Genomic DNA, 14028 nt, shown 5'->3' with positions numbered 1-14028 from the left:
ACCCCCTGCAGGTGGCTGGCTGAAAGCCTGCAGTCGCTTCAGGTCTGTGCCTCAGTTTCCCCGGTGTGGCCGGGGGCTGGCTGAGCCCTGCCCTTCCCCGCGCTGGGGGCGGGTGCCGGGCTGTTTGCAGAGCCGGGGGCCCGCCGCTGGCGCCTCCCCGGGCCCGCTCCCTCCTTTGAAGGCGGGTTTTAAAGCCTCCGAGGCAGCGGGCAGCGACGCGCCGGGCTCCCCCGCCGGGCCAGGGCCCGAGAGCCGGATCGCCCGCGCCCGCGGCTGGGCTGGGGGCGGGCCGGTCCCTGCCCCGGCCCCGGCGGGTGTGGCCAGCGGCGGAGGCGGGCCCGTCCCCCGGCGGTGGGGCGCAGTGTGTCCCCGGCCGGAGCAGCGCAGCTATGGGGCGCATCGAGTGGGCCATGTGGGCCAACGAGCAGGCGCTGGCCTCCGGGCTCAGTGAGTCGGGCGGGGCGCTGGGGGCCACCGGGGGGCTGCGGGAGGGGGGCGGGGCGGGGTGGGGGCGGTGGGGGGGGAGAAGGGAGCTGGAGGGTGATTGGGGGGAGTTGGGTGGGGATCGATAGGGGGTTGGAGGAGGAGGGGGGCTGGGGGCAGTTGGGGATTAGGGGAGCTGAGCTGGGGGGAGATGGAGAGTAGGTGGGATCTGGGGGTGAGAACTGGGCTAAGGGGGCCTGGGGGTGGGGTGGAGAAGGGAGTAGGAAGGGGGGTATGGGAGGATAGGGCTGGCAGTGGGCAGGGAGCTGTGGGGCTGGGGGGGACGTAGGGTTTAAGAGAAGATCTGAAGTGGCTGCCTTGCCCCAGGGTCATTCCTGGTGGGGGGAGGGAGCCTCTGTGCCCTGCAGGGTCTGTGAGCAAAGCCCACTCCTCGTCCTTGCATTTCCCAAACGGCTGTTCCTCACTGGGGACCCAGCCTCCCCCCCCCAGTACCAGCCTCAGGGGGCCTGGGCTAGCACCCATCACCCTGCAGCTCTAGGCATCCCCAGTGGCTGGGGCTGAGGTTGAGGAAGTGAAAAGAAAATAAAAAGGGGAAGGAAGCAGCCGGGCTGTTTTTCTTCTCTTCTCCTCTTGCTTAACGAGTCTCTTTCATTGGCCTGATTAGCGTCTCATGAAAACTCCCTCTGCAGGGTGGGTACGGGGCCTGCGCCACCAACTTCACTTCTCTATAGAGACCCAAGTAAACTGGGTTTCTCTGGGGACTTGCTCATATGAGAGAGCTGCCGTTCAGCCCCCTAACCTGAATGCAGTTATCCCAGGATAAAGGTGCTTGAAACCGGAATCGCTTTCCTGGGCAGGAAGGGAAATAAATCACCCTACTGCTCCGGCACCTTTATCCTGGGATAACAGCATTCGCACTGCGAACGACCCCCCTCGCCAACACAGGGATGTGGTAACGTTTCGAAGTGGAGCCAGGCCTCCGTTTGACACATGGCGCGGGGCTGAGTCCTGTGGGAAGAGAGTTTGTACAGGGGTTTTTTTCTTCCAAAGTGTTCTTGAGCTAGGATTTGGGATCCCTCCAGGGCAGCGGTTCTCAACCTATTTATCATTGCGGGCCGCATCCAATATGACCTGTATGGCCCTGAGGGTGTCACATGGGCCGCAGCTGTGTGCTGACTGGGCTACAAGTGGCCCACAGGCCGCAGGTTGAGAACCACCGCTCCAGTGTCTAAATTATCTCGATCTGCCTTGCCGGCACCTCAGCTTCTTACCCCCCAGCCATGACTTGACTGCGAACTTTGCTTAGCTGCCGTCCAGAGAGAAGAACCTAACTACATTATGGCACCATTGAGCCCCTTCGGTAGTTGGGGAACTCACTGGAAGTAGAGAGCGAGCGAGTGGCTGGGAGGTCCGGTTGGAAGAGAGGAATGAGATGGGGGAGCCTTTTGCTTCTTGGTTACGGGATGTCGTTACCATCAGGTGATTGTAGCCACCAAGTTTCATTACGGTCTAGTTCCCGTGGACAGCTGGTCATCACGAAATCCACTGTCAGTCTGGCACCCATACTGGCAGTGAGGGTTAAAACCAGTAGCTGGAAAGACTGGCCTCTGGGTGTGAAATTCTGGGCCCATTGAAGTCAGTGGCAAAACTCCTGCTGACTTTGCTGGCACTGGGATTTCACCTTCAGGGTAGGTCTTCCCTGCAGTTGAGAGGGTAGGCAGACCTGAGCTGGCTTGCTAAAACTAGCAGTATGTCTGGGGGGTGAGGGGGGCCGGTATCATGGGCTAGCCACCCACGTACTGTCCTGCCTGGGTACGTACTGGGGCATCTACCCCATGCCGCTGCCACCCTGCTAGTTTTAGTGAGCTGGCTCCATCTAAGATAGCTCAGTTCTACCTACGCACGCTGCAGTCCGCCTCCCGACTGGGGGGTAGGTGTACCCTGTGTTTCCTGCCACCTCCGTGGCTGGTGCCTCCAGCTTGTGCTGATGGGGACGTGAGTGCAGAGCAAGGTAGCTGTGGATAAATGAAGGAGCTGGGAGCTGCCAGGCCAGCACCAGCCTGGAAATCAAACCCACAAGTGGCCAGTTTATAAATGCGAATGTGCAATGCTGCATGCAAAATACACGTCTCGTGGGCTTGGCACGTAGGAATTGCCAGTCTGGGTCAAACGCAGGGTCCAGCTGGTCTGGGAACCTGTCTCTGGCAGTGGCCAGCTCCAGATGCTTCAGCACAAGGTGCAAGGTGACTTGTAGCAGGCCGTGAGGGACTAGCCTGTCTGCAGGGAAGGCTGCTTCTCCACCCATCACTTAGGATTTGGTTTACGGCCTGAAGCAGGCATGGTTAGAGCACTTGGCTTTTAATCCTTACACCTGCTATCTGGGTAATTATGCATGGCAGTGTGCCTAATTAGTGGCTGGCGCCTAATTAGCGATGTGTGCATGTTATTATCTGAGTTGTGGGATTTGCTGTGGTAACTGTGGTAAATTAGACACGCCTAAAGAGTTAAAAGAGAGGCCCCAAAACAGGCAATGGGGGGCATTGCATTTAAGGCTCACAAGTCGGGCCATGTCTTGGGGTGGGTGAGAGAGGGTTGAAGATGGGGGTGGGGGTAGATGAAGCTACTTATTGAGACTTGGACCCTTTGGGCTTATTTTTTCCTGTTTGGACACGGAAAGTCCCGAGGCGTCTGTTAGTCTAAAAGGAACCGAATCCAGTGAACGGATCCTGGCAGCGGGGCTGTTTGGTCTGGTCAGCTAGAAATCTCTCCCTGCAGCAGATGCTGTGCTTCAGGGTTAATCGCCTCTGCTAGAGGCTTCGAGAATGTCAAGGCTGCATTTGTGGGGTTTTTTTAAGCAAGGAAAGAATGTGACGGGCTGCGCAGGAAACAAGGAAGTTTCTTAACTTTGGGCCTGCCTCTGAGAGTAGCACGACCTCCCTTAGACCTAAACCCTCCTCTCTGGCTGGGTCTGGGCTTTCATGCCAAATATGCTGGCCATTGTCTAGTCCAGTGACTACAGAGCCAGGCAACTTCTGTCCCTCTGCTCCCACTCCTGTCCTGGCTGATGGGAAAGAGCAAGATGGGCGTCACAGGTGCACTAGCTGTGGTTTTTAAAAAGCCGCCTCTGGGCTGGCTTGGCCAGAGTGAGAGCTGCATTACTGGCCAGCTTGCCGGTGGGCGCTTGCCCTTCACAGGGGACCACGCCTTGAACACTGGCTCTGCTTTAGGGCAATGCGAAAATGCCCGGCCAGGCTGCTGCTGTCTGGCAGATTCAGGTGCCAGCTGCTGTGACAGGGCAGGTGTGTCCTTGCTGGGAGGGGTTGTCTGTGCTCTCGCTGTGTGAATTGCAGGCTGGATCCTGTTTCCAGCTCTTACCTCCCAGGGAAAGGTTTTGATTTAAAATCTTACCCAGGCTCCGTCTGTGGCGTGATACTGGCTGGGCGGGGAGCAGCAGCGGGGGTGGTTTGAGGTTGTATGGTGTGTGGGGGGCTATTTCTCTCGTGCATGAGAACTGTGTCTCTATAAATAGACAGAAACTACCCGCCAGGGCGTGTGGGGTGCTCAGTGCATGGCTAGACCTGGGATGAACTATTGCTCTAGAGCAGAGGAACATGGGGTCAGAGCCTGTTCCGGGCTCAGAGGAGATCAGCTCTTGGGTACCACTCGGACAGAGTGTGGGGATGTTCAGTCGGGTTTAGTAACGTCCTCTCTCTCTCCCTTGCCTCCTAGTTCTAGTGACGGGAGGGATTGTGGCAGTGGCTGCTCAGTTCAAAGGGTGGCAGTTTGCTGCCTATGCCATGTATCCTCTTCCAGAACTGCCATCTGTCCCCAGGCTCCCCAGACATCTGGCTGGCGAAGATCTCCGGAGGCTGCCGCTTCCTGGCTTTGCTCAGCACAGCCGTGGTTTAAAAGGGTGCCCACAAATGGCTCGGCTGTCGGGAGGTTGAGAGTCGCTGGAAAAGCTTTTGCAACGTCACAAAGTCAAAATGAAGAGCCTGGGGTGGGGCATTTCAGCCCCTCCCCCCTCAGGGACTAGAAACCCAAAAGCAGCCATTTTGGGGCCAGTGTATGGGAACCCGGAAGTGGACCTTACTATAAACAAACAGTGAAACTGGCTAGCCGAGTTCCGCAGTCTAAGCGATGAACTGCCCAGCTGCTGTGGCTGGGTTTGTAATGAGGCTGGGAATTTGTCTGCGGGTTAATAACCTCTGTGGTTCTGTGTGCTAGAGCCGGGGTATCCAATCCTCACCTTGGCAGGGGCAAACGCCTCTCCTCTCTCCCTTCCCTGCCCCCTGCTGGGGTCAGTCAGCTGTTGTTACCCTCTGCCTGGCATTGCTTAGCTGGCCAACATTATGGGCTTTTTCTTGTCTCCCTCTGGAAATCAGGCATTGTCCATGGCCACAGGTGGGATCCTGGATTTGATGGGCTGATCTGCACCGGCCCGCCCTAGGCTGCTGCAGCTGGCAGCAGAAGCTCCCCAGGGTGGATGCTGGAGTCAAGGTCCCATCCAGGCAGCGAATGCCAGAGGGAGTCTGAAAAAGGCTTCTCCTGACCTCGTGGGTCTGTGCTGCATAGACCAAGGGGGTGGGGGCACTGGGAAGCTATTTTCCTTGACTGGTCCTCTTAGAGCGGCCGGGGTCTTCGTCTGCTTGCTGGAGTACCCCCGGGGGAAGCGGAAAAAGGGCTCCACCATGGAGAGATGGTAAGTACTCCCCTGCCTTCACCTCCAGCTGCGTGTGGGGTGGGGTTGATCATAGAATATCAGGGTTGGAAGGGACCTCAGGAGGTCATCTAGTCCAACGCCCTGCTCAAAGCAGGACTAATCCCCAATTTTTGCCCCAGATCCTTAAATGGCTCCCTCAAGGATTGAACTCACAACCCTGGGTTTAGCAGGCCAATGCTCAAAGCACTGAGCTATCCCTCCCCCCCCTCGCAAAGGGGATTTTCTGGCTTTCAGTCCAGGCCCAAACTGACCCCTCGTGTTGCAGCCCCTCCTGGCAATGAAATGGAATGGAGAGCGGAGGCAATGTGCTCAAAGCTGAGGAAAAGAGATGGTGTCTTAAGCCATGGATAAGTAATCTGTGGAACTCACTGCAACATGATATTAAGGCCAACATCTTAGCAGGGTCCTAAAAAGGGATTTTGACATGGGCAGGCTTGAAAGGAGCATCCATGGTTAGATTAGATTGGATAAAACCCGATAAATCCTCATGCTTCAGGGCGCTGGCCAGCAACTCACTGACAAGAGTTAGGAAGGAACTCTCCCCCCTCTGGATGGGGTGATCCTTAATGCCCACAATGGAGTTTCTCATCCCTTCCTCTGAAGCAGTTAGTGTTGGTGGAAGACAGGTTATTGTTCCTCTGATCAGATCCAGTCTGGCAATTGCTTTGTTCTTCAGGCCTAGAAGGGCCAAAACATGCCTCTTCCTGCTCCAACAGCCCACGTCTCCAGACTGAATTACAGGAGAATCTCCGAGCAGTATGGGGGTTTTGACACGTGGCTGAACAGCTTTATTCCACCAGCAGGATGGCGTGCTAGATAAGGTCTCACCCTGCCAGCAGTGGGGCGTTTCCATGGCAGTGACGCATGGCTTGGCTGGGGTTAAAAAGCCCAAAATGCAGCCGTGGCCCTGAAATTCATAGCTGGAGGGACTCTTCTGGAGAGGAAGTCGTAAGGGAGCTGGAGTGGCCGAACTGGGCTCGGCTCTCTGGGTATCGCAGTCTCGTGTCCAGAGTGCTAACCCCCTCCATAGCAGCAGAGTTTTCTCTGCCTTGTCTGGCTGTCCTGTTGCAGTTCAGATCCTCAGAGTGCCAGGGACCGCTGGTCACTGCCCTGTTCGCTAGACTTTGGTGATCAGGTCAGGGGAGACTTCTGCGCTCCCACAATGTTTTCCACTGCCTGGGTGAGCATGTTAGATCCTGATCAGGATAGAGGGGGAGAGGGAGGGGTGAGGCACAGGGCAGATTGGGGCATGTGATCTGGAGCGGAGGGAGGGTGCCCTTCTGTGTCATGTGCCCCATCCTCTGTAGGAATCCCATGCCTTTCTGACCCCCCCTCTCTCCCCGCCCCGTGTGCTCTCTCTCTCCACCCAATGCAGTGGCCAGAAGTACCTGACAGCTGTGGTGAAGGTTTTTGGGCCCGTCACTAGGAATTACTACGTCCGGGCCATCCTGCATGCTGCGTAAGTCCGGCTGGCATCCCAGGGGGGGTGTGTGTGATCTCTGCTGAGCGAGGGCTCCCTGCTTTATCCCTTAGTCTGATCCCAGACGCAAACCGCAGCCACTGCCAGTCCTACCCGGGGTTACGTTTAACCATGTCTCAATACTCAATACACACATCCCTGATCCCGAGTGAGGCCCAGCCTGGCTCGGGCTGAGGGGGTGTGCATAGCCAGAGGGGATGGCTTCACTCCGTAAGCACCAGGTTTGAAATCCCTAATCCCCGCTCACCATAGGGTGAGATCCCCATAGGGTCAGTGTAACCCTCACCCTTTCAACATCGATCCGAGCCCATGACTGCTCTGAGTGAATGAGAGTGCCTGTGTGCCCTGGCCAAAAACACTTTTTGTTTTCAAGCAGGGTTCCCCCCGGGATCTGGCCCAAAGTTTTCCCTTTCCCCTGCTGTTACGCAGCACAGAGTGCCCCCGTGGACTGCTGCCCTCCACCCCAGAGGTGGCTGCACTTCAGTGGGGCTGTGTGCGTTGCATGGAGTTTGGGATGTGCTCTGCAAGGCTTCAGAATGGGACGCGTGAGACGGTTTCATTGATTTGGTGATGGGAAGCCACCCTTTGCTCTCGGCAGGGGCTGGTTTCCGTATCCGTTCCTGCCTCCTGGATGTCAACGGTGGGCGTCTCCCCAGCTTCAGTTCACAGGGAGTTTATGTGTAAACGGCCTGCTCTGCCCGCTCGGGAATTCTTCCGGGTTGCCTGCGGGGCTTGGCAGCTGTCTGGCCTCGGGTTTGGTTCTGAGCCCGTGGAGGAGAGTCTGCTCCCATCCCCCAAAGGTTGCAGCAGGGAGAAGCCAGGAGTGGGCAGCGAACTGTTCCTGCTAAACCCACACTGGAGGTTTGGGGTTGGCACCCTACCCAGCCTGTCCCTGTGCCCCCTGTGCCAGGCGCCATCTCCCCCATGGCAGACAGGCTCTTTTTGTCTGGCCAGCCACAGAGAGAACCAGGGATTTGACTCGCCAGCTGAGGAAACGTTTGATTTCTGGGTAAACGAAAGCCTGGATTCTGCAGAACGCATCAGAAGCCACAGAGAGAACCCGCTTCCCCGTGCGTTGCCCACAAGCCTTTGCTCCTAATTTATTTGGAGGCTTGTCAGCAAAGGTTTTTGTTGGAGTTAAATCTCTCTCTGTCTCAGTCTTGCAGTGCCGGCGGGTTTCCTGTTATCCACCATTCTGGGCACGGCGTGTTTGGGCATAGCAAGTGCCATCTATTTATTGGTAAGTGCCCAGTGCTGTCAACTCACCGACCTTGTTAGCCCCCTCGGGCCTTATTTCTACAGATCAGGCGCTTGGTGGCTTGGTTTTCTGAGAATGGCACCAGGCAGCGTCTGCCTTTCTACTCACCCTGCGTGATGCCTTTAATCACCTTTTGTTTGCTTCTGCTTTAACCATGGATATAGTTGACAGGAATTTATTTGCCCCCCAGTGGTGTGGTCTAGTGGTTAGAGCATGAGAGAGGCAGGACTCCTGGGTTCCATTTCTGGGGCTAGTGTTTAGAGCAGGCGACTGGGACTCCTGGGTTCGCATCCTAGCTGCCATGGCTTTCCCACCTGATCGGTGTGTGCCTCGGTTTCCCCATCAACAAACTGGATGGTGTTTAGCTACAGTCCCCCACGAGGGGTTAATTAGTTAATATTTGTACAGAGCTGGCAGGGTGTCAGGTGTAATACAACCCCAAGGCCACCGCCTCCTTTGCTTTCCCTCGGTCTGACAGAGACGTTTCTCTGCCAGGCGCTGAGTGCCCCCTGCTGGCTAACTGGAATGCTGAGCACTCTGGATCCCTGAACACCTCCAGGGTCCGTCTAGAGTTAGGCTGGCCAGCAGGAGTGCCCGTTGTGTGAATGGGAGATGGTGGGGGTGGGGGTGATAGCTGTGTGGACGGGTTCCTAACATCATTGCTTCTGCTCTGGGCCGGAGGGAGGCTCTCTGGAGGGGAGGGCTGGCTGGGAAAGGGGTGACTCGGCTCTCACTGCCCTGTGGGGGCTGCTTTGCAGGCTGCGATCCGCGGCGAGGAGTGGAACCCCATCGAGCAGAAGCCCCAGGAGCGGCCGCAGGTGGGAGGAGGCACCATCAAGCAGCCCCCCACCATGCCCCCGCCGCGGCCGCCCCCAGAAACGCGCAAGAAGCAGCCCGCGGAGGAGGCCAGCCAGGAAAATCCCATCCCGGTCACCATTGAGGTCGGGGGAGTCGGGCGCTGAGCACGCTCTGTCTGCAGCCGGGCGCCCCACTGCCAGCTCCGTAGCCTGTTGCCCCCTTCACCGATGCTCCCTCCCGGGGTCCAGCCTGCTCCCCATCCCCCTGGACAGCCAGTTCCCCCCCTCCCCCCTCCCCAGCTCTAGAGCCCCATCACCCCTTCACACTAGAGCCTGCTCAGGACCCCCCGGTGTCACAGAGCCCGGCAGCCTCGGTGTTCCTTTGCACGGTGGAGGGCTGTGGGGCCCACTCTGCCCATGTGGGGGTGGGGGGGCAGCTGTCTCCTGCTGGGCCCCTCCCCTGTATGGGTGCGTGGTCGTGCTGAAGGGCAGCACTTCAGTGGATTGTCTCCTTTTGATACTGTAATAAAACAAGTGACACGATCTCTGATCTCACTGCACGGGAGGGGGCTGTGACTGGCTGGGAGAGGGGGTGCAAGCAGGCAGGACCCCCCAGGCCTTGCATTTTCCACCTTGCCATGTTGTTCTGGCAGTGCTGAGATGCCCGGACCCTGCCCCATCCCCCTCTGGTACCAGGGCATCCCATCCACGCCTCGTCTACCTCTTCTCAGGCACCAGCCGCTCTCAGCATGGCTAGCCTCAAAGGACGGGTTACAAGGAGAGCCCTTTTCAGCCTGCCAGGGCAGCTCCGGGGGCAAGATCCCTGGGGCAGGAGCAGGGACGCGGTGTGGACCGCTGCCATCGTCTGGCTGCTGGGGGAAGCCAGCATCCAAGGGGATCTCTGGGTGGGGCAGGGGGTGCTGTGAGGAGGTGGAGTGGTTCCTGCAGGGGGTGTCTCTACCACCCAGCTCCAGTGCTGGCTGGGGACCCCAGGCTCACCCTCCTCCTCTGCTGGCTGCCTGATGGGGCTGGGGGTGGGTGGGGAGGCAGAGAGTTGGGTGGGGGCTGGTGCTGGGATGGGGGTCAAGGAGTCAGGTCCAGGGAGGAAGGGGTCCTTCCTCAGCCCCCTGAGAGGTGAGCGCCAGAGGCAGCTGAGCTTCCCCTGGGGCCTGAGCTGGGGGCGGGGGGTCCCCCAATCCCAGGTGCTTGCTGGGGCTGAGTCGTGGGTAGGGTCAGAGTCTGGCTGAATTTGTGGTTCTGGACTGCAGGGGGCGCTGTGCGCTTGCTGGTGCTATTCAGCCAGGGCAGCTCCAGCTGTGAGGGCAGGGGCAGCCCTGGGGGTGGGTGGGCAGGTGGTAGGATTGCCCCCATCCCATGTGGGCAGTGAGGGTGCTGGGGTGAGGGGCTGGCTGATGTCCTCTGGGCCCAGGACGGATGGTGGACAGGCAATAGGAGCCATGGAGGGGAGGGCAGCCAGCCCGTGGCCCCCAAGGGCCAGTTTGCACCCATGTGGGGCTAGTGTCTGCAAGGGCATAGCCGTGCTAGCCCCTGGTTGCTACGTTCAGACGGGGCACTGAACGGCTGGCACGTCGCAGCCGCCTTGGGCACATCGGGCTGGGGGGGGGCAGTGGATTCCCCCACCCAGACCCTGGGTCGGCACCGATGTCCGGAAGGTGAACAGCACCATGGCCCAGGAGGAAATGAGCCGGGTTTCTGCCTTCCCCCAAGGCAGCTAGTGTCTCCTCTCCTTGCGTCAATCAGGGCCCGAGACATGAATCACCCCAGGCTCTCTCCCTGGCCTAGCCTGTCCTCCCCTCGCCCAGGCAGGGCTGGCCTGCAGCAGTTGTGTACCCCATTCCTGACCTCAACCCGCTCGCCCCTGCTTCCAGGTGTGCCAGCGCTCCATGCTCAAGTTGCACCATTGTGCGTGTCGTGGTTGCACCAGGTCTGTTCCATCGCGGCCCGGACCGTGCCAGGAAGGGCTCACGCAGCAGGTGGTGTGACAGAGCCTGGGGGGGCCAGGGGTTTGGCCTGTGACCCATGCAGCGCTGCCCCAGCACTGTGGGCTGGCTACGCACCCAGTCATGGTGCCGCGGCACTGTTGGCTCTGGCCTGCGGGGTACCTGTACCTGCCTCAGAGTCACACGCGTAGACACCAGGCTTAGTTAACAGGTCAGCAGTTGGGGGGTGGGGGAAAGCTGTCTGCTACTGTCTGTACAGCGTCCTAGCACAGTGGGGGCTGCTCTTGGCTGGTCCTGGGCTGTGTTGCAAAGGCCGCTGGGCCCAGGGATGCCCTAGACGATCGCTGACATGCACGATGCCAGAGTGAGGGGCCTAGGTGCCTACAGAAGGACTGGGGAGAGACGGGGCTCATAGAGTGAGTCGCGAAAACCAGCGCGCTGAGCGGGGAGCTGCCTGAGCCAGCCAGGGGGGTGATAGCGGGGTGGGCGCGAAGCCCTGCTGCTCTCTGGGAGATTGGGGTGCGGGCTGCCCCCTTGCGTAGTGCCGAGGGTCCTGTCCTCCTTTGCCGCACCAGCACCAGCCTCTTAGCATTTAGCCCAGTGGGTGGGGTGTACGGTGGGAGCACCCCGGTTAACTCCCCTCCCCGCCGGACGGGCTCAGCCCCCCATCTCCAGTTGGTGCCCTACTCGCTGGGCTCGGGGGTGTGCTGCCCTGCGGCTCCTCCAGGCTGCCCCCTTGCAGCTATTGTACTGGGGCAGTGGGGCGGGGGGGGGGCTCAGAGGCCACTTCAAACCCTTCCTCCCTTTCACACCGAGGGGGGGGGGGGGCATGAGACCCAGCTGCGTACCCTAACCCTGGGTTGAGTCATGGGGGAGGCTGCCCCCGCCCGCCAGCGGGCCTGCAGCTGCGGGAGCCCATGCCTGTAGGTGAGCTATGAGTGCAGATAGCAGCTCAGGGCCCCATGGGTGACTCGGGGGTGGGTGTGTGTGTGTGGGGGGGCATCCATCCTCGGGCTTCATGTCTGGCCAGCTGGGCACGAGGCTGCACCACACACGCGCCGAGACAGACCCGGCGGAGCCATGTGGCTTTAGGGGGCCTACGATGTGCAGTGGCTGCTGAGCGTGGGGTTTGCGAAGCCCAGTGGGGCCTGATTCTGGGATTTAGACACTGAGGTGTCGGGCGCCGAATGCCCTCTGGGCCTCTAGCCCGAACAAGAAAAACCTGGTTCGGCATGACAGTGACAGTGACGCTTGCCCAAGGCCCCCAGCAGCACCTGAAAGCCGGGCACGAGGACATCCCAGGCGAAGCGGCTGGCGCTGCATGGTCTGTCCTATCACCTCCCCCCCACCCCCAAAGGCCAGCACCACACCGGGTTTTGGGGCCATCGCCAGCAGACACGTCAAAGCAACATGGTCCGGTGTGTAAACCACGCCAGCCGAAAGGGCCCGGTGGGTGCGAGGCAGGCCCGTGACCTGTTTCGGGGAACAGCGCGCCCATGCCTGCCGCAGTCTGGCCCCGTTCTGCGTCAGCTGCCCAAGCAGAAACAAAACCCAGAGCCTGTGGAAACTGCGTGGAGCTACAAAACACACGTCTCATTTTTATAGCGCGCTCGGCTGGCCGCCCGAGGTGCTGATCCCGTATGCGTCCTGCTTGGGCCAAACGCGCGTGCCACGAAGAGGGGGGGATTGTGGTGTTTGTTGAGGTGCACGTGATACCGGGCAGCTCTGGATGGCAGCTCCGGGCTGGCAGGTCAGCCACGCCAGCTGTTGCTCTGGACCCTGACACGTCCCGGTATGGATCGCCGGCTCGGGGCTTGGCTAAAGTACGTCACCGTACAGCCACGGCAGTAATTACCGTGGTGGGTCACAGCCACACTTGTTACTTCTGGTGGCAGTGTGCGGCCTCACCAGGAACGCTGACGTGGGGCAGTGTTGGGGGGAGGGGGCTGACAGCTGGAGCCTGGCAGCCCAGGGACTGATAGCCTCAGCTGTAGGCACTGAGCTCACAGCTGTTTCCCCCCCCCCGCCCCTCCCCCCCAAAGCTGTAGGGTGACCAGATATCCTGATTTTATAGGGACAGTCCCAATTTTTGGGTCTTTTTCTTATATCGGCTCCTCTTACCCCCCACCCCAGGCCCGATTTTTCACACTTGCTGTCTGGTCACCCTACAAAGCTGTCAGGTGGGCACCAGCTCACAACTGGGCCCGCCCACCCCAACAGCCTGAGCCCTTCCCCCTTCCTCCCCCCCAGCTCCCCACCTGCCCCCCGCCCACCCCGGCCCAGTGCTGACAGCCCAGCGATGAACCCTCGTGGGCTTCCATTTCACAGCAGGGAGTGTATTATTCCACATTTCGGCTCCGGCTCAGGCTGTCAGCTGGCCCCAGGGGGGAGGTGAGGGCTCCGTTCCCTGGGCTCCCACCCTTGGGAGCCAGAGAGGTAATGTGAAATAATAGCAGCTGTGAAACTGACATTCTTGTCAATTTCACAGCTGGCAGACCCCTTGCTGTGAAATTGAGCCCAGTGCAGGGTCACAGCTGGGCTGTCAGAACCAGAGCTGGGAAGGGGAAGCTCCTGCTGGGAGCCCCTCTGCTGGGGCTGACAGCCAGGAGCCCAGCTACCTGCCAGGGAAGTCTCATGGTGGGGGAAGAGACCCAGAGCCTGGCCGGGGCTGTTCCCTGCCCCCATCCCTCACTGGGAAGCAGTAGCAGGGGCTGGGGGAGCTGTGACTCCTGTACCCCGCTGACAGCTTGGGCTGTCAGTCCCAGGACTTGGGGACGGGAGGTCAGCCCTTTTGGGACTGACCGCCAACAGCCGACGTAAGTCACGCAGGGTCTACACAGACGCTGCATCACCCTAACTACACCAACGTGAGCGCTACACCCCTCGTGGCGGGGGCGTCATGACGTCGGGGTAACGGGCTGCTTACTTCGGCAGGCGCACCATCGCAGTGGACATGGCCATAACTAGGGTGACGTATGCACCCTTTCGGTGCCCTAACTCTGTAGTGTAGCCCCACCCTCCGGCTGGGCCATGTTGTTATAACCCAATGGCGTCCCTTCCCCTTAGGAAGTTCCTTGGGAAGGCACATTAGCAGTATATATTGCTAACGCTATTGCAAGGTTAAAGGTGTGCACGTGGGGAGTGGAAGTTTTTTTACAGGGTATAAAAAGCCAAAAAAAAAAGCTAATTTAAAAGTTTAGCTAGCTTAATTTGAAAATAAAACGCTGGCCCCAGCCAGTCCAAGGTCACAGCTCGCACCCTACTTTTGGCTGCGAGCCGAGAAAGACGGGAGCTTTAAAGTTGCCCCAGCAGCCATAAAAAAAGAAAATTTAACTGCACAGACGTGCACTTTCAAACAGCAAAGC

At 59.3% G+C, this 14028-nt stretch overlaps 1 protein-coding gene across 2 annotated transcripts; it reads left to right on the top strand.

Moving 5' to 3' along the window:
* The first annotated feature begins 225 nt into the window (after positions 1-225).
* Positions 226-9245, top strand: LOC102946998 (cytochrome b-245 light chain). Of its 2 annotated transcripts, none has more exons than XM_037877748.2 (6): positions 226-447; positions 4174-4243; positions 5072-5146; positions 6543-6626; positions 7806-7887; positions 8664-9245. In XM_037877748.2, exons 1-6 carry the CDS (start codon positions 390-392, stop codon positions 8865-8867), a joined length of 573 nt encoding a protein of 190 aa, XP_037733676.1. In that variant the 5' UTR covers positions 226-389; the 3' UTR covers positions 8868-9245. The 2 variants fall into 2 exon arrangements, with proteins under 2 accessions (XP_037733676.1, XP_043382152.1); XM_043526217.1 differs by lacking the exon at positions 226-447 and adding an exon at positions 3248-3743.
* The last annotated feature ends 4783 nt before the right edge of the window (positions 9246-14028 follow it).

This window comes from Chelonia mydas, chromosome 12 (assembly GCF_015237465.2).
Source record: "Chelonia mydas isolate rCheMyd1 chromosome 12, rCheMyd1.pri.v2, whole genome shotgun sequence".
NCBI lineage: Eukaryota > Metazoa > Chordata > Testudines > Cheloniidae > Chelonia > Chelonia mydas.
The sequence above is the reverse complement of the archived record's forward strand: the minus strand, read 5'-3'. Positions and strand labels throughout refer to the sequence as shown.